A 5,224-nucleotide genomic window follows, 5' to 3' on the forward strand; every position below is an offset into this window, starting at 1 on the left:
TGTAACCTTTTAGTCTTTTCATTTTTACGGTCGGGCAACTCTCCTACAGTTCCACTGAAGAGGAGAGGCTGCGAAAACACCGCTGCGTTTGGGGCTGCGGAACCCCTCGATTCTCACTTGACGTATCTCACGCCAGAATGCCAGGTTCCAGTTGACTGCATTATGCGTCTCAAACAAGTGCAATCAAACGCCGGGGTACATATGGAGGTGGGTCGCACATTCGTACAGCATCCTAAGATCACGTCCGGTCGTGCACCCAGGTTGATCTTTTCGCACAAGGTCGACAAGGACCTTGCGAGCACAACAGATTACGTCCGACATTTGATTCGGTCGATCCATACGATTGCACGATTTCTCGTCTTAAAACACCCGACTGCTTGATCCGGTTTCAGACAAAATCATTACAAAACGCCAAACTTAATAGGTAAAGTTCAGTGAACCTCACTATCAAGCGTGCAGGTGTATTACTTGTCCACCGGGACACTGTACGCATTGGATTTAGAGATCGGTTCCTGGTATGGACGTACTGCACTACTCACAAAGTTACTGAAAACTCGTCGACCGTAAGAAAGAATCCAGGTGAGTCTGCATCAAAACTAAATTGGAGTGTGTTGTAACGTGGGTGGCCGTCTATTAGTTACCCCTGCACTGAGCCTGCCAGACTACGCCATAAGGGGAAGACAGAGAACTCGAAACACGGCTGTATTGTCAGGACAAGACATACAGAGATTCTGCGTAAATATATACGATGACTACAGTGCCAAATATGGTCGTTCACTTGTTCGTTCTGTACAGCGAATGGTGATGTTCCGGTCGCGAACAATTTCAGCCCACCCCATTGGTCTCCGCCAACGCACCTGCTTTCCGAGCGTGTCGTACTGATGGTGACCTTGGAAATGCGTCACTGTTTGCACATGTACTTTTTCCATGTCTGGGCGCGTCCTTGCAGTATGCAGCTGAGTTTATAAGTCGGTTCTAAGTACTTTTCTTAACTGTGCGTGTTAGCGATAACCAAGGATATGAGAAGAGCCTAAATAAATGCGCTCAGCCCATTTTCCGTTGGTCGGGTGATCCGTGAACGTAGATATCTTGTTAGACAATGTGAATTTCCACACCAAATTTGCTTGTTATCCCGTCCTTAGCTGGCTTCTAATTGGTAAAGCGCACTACGTAGTAGACAGATCTCGATCGCATCACAGTGGGGATGACCGTTTGGCCTTGGGCAACCTGGAAGTATCCCAGGCCTCGTGATTCCTTTGGACGGCATGGCAGCTTTGCACAGCCAGCTACCGAACTTCACGCGTCCAGAGTGGTGCAAACTGTAAGGTGTACAACGTATGAATTGGCAGAAGGGTTTGGTGCGATCCCCCTCTTAGGATGGGGTCTCCGTGACCCCTTTGTGCCCCTGGGTGTATATACTGCAAGAAACGGTGGCTAATCGATGTCAGTGGCGTTTACGCTGTCAGCTTCTCTCTCGATTGTCTGGTTGGGTGTCCGGAAATGAAGGTACCACTATTTTTGAGGGGGGAATGGACTGGAGAACAGTTATCTCTCCTTTTCCCCACCCTTGTTTTTCTCCCGATATCACCATCCTACGTCTGCTTTTCCACTGTGATCGATCTGCAAATTTTAATGACTGAGGAGAGATCGAAGAAGGAGCAGTTTACAACGTGCTTTCCAGCGTAAAAGCGTAGGAACAGATGTCATCAATAATTGGTCACGACTATCTGATCAACACTATCCGATGGACTCTGCGAAAACATCACGGCGTCTCTCTGCTGATGGATGCTGGTCAACCACATGGAGCGTTTTTTTTTCAATAGAAACTGAAGCCTGTCGACTGTTCTGACCATGCTGAGCAGAGACCGGCGGCCTATAGCTCCTGACGTAGGGTAGGTACGCGTCCATTCCCGCTGCCAACCATTTCTCGGACCATGCCACCAACTGCCACCCAGGTGTAATCACTATGTCTCTGGGTCGAATTCCTCTGATCCTGAAATGAACACAGCTTTCTACAAGTGATTTGCTTGTGCTGGTAAAGTACCGTCGTTTCGTCAGAATGGAGTGCTTAGCTGGCTGGCCAACGGGAAATTTAGACTGGATCGCCGAGTCCGTCCCAGCCTCTCCACCGACTGAAACAAGATTTCGTCATTTTTCCTGAAACGTACAGTTGCTGTGGAGAATTTTACTCGGTCCCTAACATATAAGATGGACAATAGATGGCTATCCGATGTGAGTGACACTTTCTTCCAAGATGTCGTTTCTCGTGGAATTGTTGGCTGAATGTTCCTTAATAAAGCGTTGGTGCACAGTCCCATCCTGTCGACGACCCTGGAAGGTGACGCGGTAAGTAATATGTTCGCATCTCGCTTTGGTGGCTGATCAGTTGGGCGAGCTTGGTGATTAGGTTCCAAACGTTTCGTCACCGATCGAGGTGGTTACATCGTCATCAAATGCCCAGTGACCATGTCACGTGGATCGGTAACGAGACGTTCACTAGCGAATAGTCATGTTCCGCGAACAGCTCAACGACCGCATGTGATCAGACACCAATGAACGCGCCCGAGCTACAAATATTCCCGTAATACTTCCAAAATGCTGCTCTGTATAAGGAGCAGTTTCTATCGTTTGCTCATTTTCACATGCAACCCCGCATTGTGTGGCTGTCTAGTGTCACGAGTAAAAGTAAAATGACTGAATATTTGACACTTTTTACTTGCTAGCCCCTCGGAATCATGTGCGCTCAAGGTCACTGCAACTGCTGGCCCACCGAGGATATCCGATGATACCCGCTATGGTGATCAGAGTAACATCGATACGACGGGCCCAGCGGGCTACACTCACCGAAATGGATGCTTGCAAAAAAGACAGCCTTCGGATCCTAGCTCATCCATTAGACGCTTTTGCGGAAACCCACAGATGCCGTGAGACGAAGATGCCGGTACATAAGGAGTAAACTAGCAACTGCTGTCACTGATTTCTAGTCTGACGGACGAATAAACTCGTCGCGTTCTCGACTACTCATAAAGAGCCAGTAGGTATTCCTAATAGTCCACTTTCCTGTGTATGCTCTTTAGGCCACACGACATTCAAGCTAGATCAATGTTTTGCGCGAAAACTCATGTTAAACGATATTAGGCGAAATGGACCAAGTGGTTAGAGCGCGAATTTACTGACCGGAAGGTCCGTAGTTCGAACCCGACCTCCGCCAATCGACCTCCCTTGTCTAGGCTAGGGCAACCTGGTGGTATCCCAGCCCCCTCGCCTCCTTCGTGTGGCATGGCAGCTATGCACAGAAAGGGTGTTACAGCTGCGCGATATATATATATACCTCGATGTGGTCATGTGCGTTGGTTTGTGCGACCACCAATCGTGAGATACCGTTTTCGAATTGAAGAGAAATAGGAGAGACTCAGCTGAATCTTTCGTTTATGATATTCTAAAACTGAATGTGCCGCACACAGGCCGCCTCATGTTTCAGTTGGCACGATATTCGAGATATCGCAGTATATTTCCATAAGGGAATCTACTAAAAACGCCGCTGATAACTATTCAGAGTTTTCAGCAACCTTGTGAGTAGTTTCCCTCATGAGAGTTCGAATTCTTTTCGCGGTGCTCACGGCTGGTGATAACCAACAAGGACAAAAGAAACTCTCGGCTTTTCAACATTTTACCTCACTTCAGTTTGAACATAAAATCTCAGAAAACGGCGAACTTTGTGGGTAAGAAGACAGCCTCCGCTTTCAAGATTTAAGAGGTAAACCTCCTAATAAGATGCTCCGATTCATGAAGGAATGTCACTATAGCAAGGTTTGATGAAAACTCTTCGACAGCCCAGGTAGGCGCAGTCCCCAAGTTGCCACTAATCTTGAACACAGATTGCACTGAAATTCGCGTAGTACACTCATTTGCACATCGATTTGATTTCAACACGAGACTCAACTGAATCTATCGTTTATGACATTCTTCAGGTAGATGCACTGCAGAACATCACAAACGAGAGATTCAGCTAGAACCCATTCGAGTCTCGTGTTAAAACCAACTTGGTGCAATTTGGGTGGGGTCCCTGCATAAATTTGACGGACTCTCAGGGAATGCGCCCAAATTGGATGGAAGGACTCACCTGAGTCCAAGCCGAACATCTCGTTTCGTTTATACGTATCTGATGACTCCCAAGAAGGGCGAAACCTTTCGTGGACTGCCGGAGAGTTTCCACCAAAAATGTCGGTAGTATTCCTCCATGATATCATCTGGAGGAGTACCTAATACAAATCGGACAATTGTGACATCTGAGTTCCGAACAGTGTTTGACAGTATAGCGAACCAATTCATCCCGAACGACTGAAGCTGTTCGAACTATCGACTGATTTCTCCAACTCACTAGCACTGGTCCGTCGATTCATGGAACCTGCCACCACCGCAACAAGAACGCCGCAGCGGGTGGTACTGGTTTGTTTCACCTAACCCTCCCCCCTCTACAAAGCGCTGTTCAGCCACTCGGTTTAGTGACCCAGCCACGGCACACACAGGTGTTTGTGCTACCGATAATACTCCACACCCTCGTAAATCGGTTCTGTTGGACCCCTCCCCCCACCCCAATGGATCATTTTGACACCCTTGAAAAGTGATTAGACAAGAACGAAGAAGTTGGCTATTGTTGGGGCAAGGTGTTCGGGGAACAGTCCAAAAGCTTGTCCGAAAAAATTCACCGCTTTATTGTAAGTTTAAATTCAGACGGAAAAGCAATCCGAAAATTCGCTTTTGACGAGCACATGAAATCACTGACAAATGTATGTTCAGAATTCTCGCCGGATGGTGTGAATGACTGACAGACCTTTGGGGCAGGGTAGTTAATCACAACGAATCATGAAAAACAGGGGTGGTTTTTGAACGATCAAATTACGGTCGGTGAGAAATTCTGTGCAGAAACCCTATCGGTTTTCATCAGACCGAACTGGGCTGTCCATATATGGATGTACAAAAATGTTTGCAGCAACAATCCTCCTCAATGCATCGAAAGTTTCCGTCGATCTGTCGCCACAGTCGATTTGATTTCTTAAACATTTCGAACCAGTCTACCAACTGACTGCCAACCGATGTCAGTGGCGTCCTCGTTGTCAGCTTTAATCCACATTGTTTGAATGAGTGTTTGGAGGTGTAGGCACCTCGGAATGATGGTAGCAAGTCCCTTCCCTCGTCCACCTTTGTACGGCAGCAGAGCATC

General features: G+C 47.5%; 1 protein-coding gene across 1 annotated transcript in view; it reads right to left on the bottom strand.

Annotated features, from left to right (window-relative positions):
* Nucleotides 1-1,737: 1,737 nt before the first annotated feature.
* Nucleotides 1,738-5,224, bottom strand: part of T265_06553 (hypothetical protein) — a gene marked incomplete at both ends in the record, with an annotated part of 14,954 nt that continues 11,467 nt past the window's right edge. The window contains one exon of the mRNA XM_009171849.1: nt 1,738-1,993. Coding sequence (XP_009170113.1) covers nt 1,738-1,993 — 256 coding nt within the window. The remainder of the gene's footprint in view (nt 1,994-5,224) is intronic.

This window comes from Opisthorchis viverrini, assembly GCF_000715545.1.
Source record: "Opisthorchis viverrini unplaced genomic scaffold opera_v5_136, whole genome shotgun sequence".
Classification (NCBI taxonomy): domain Eukaryota; kingdom Metazoa; phylum Platyhelminthes; class Trematoda; order Opisthorchiida; family Opisthorchiidae; genus Opisthorchis; species Opisthorchis viverrini.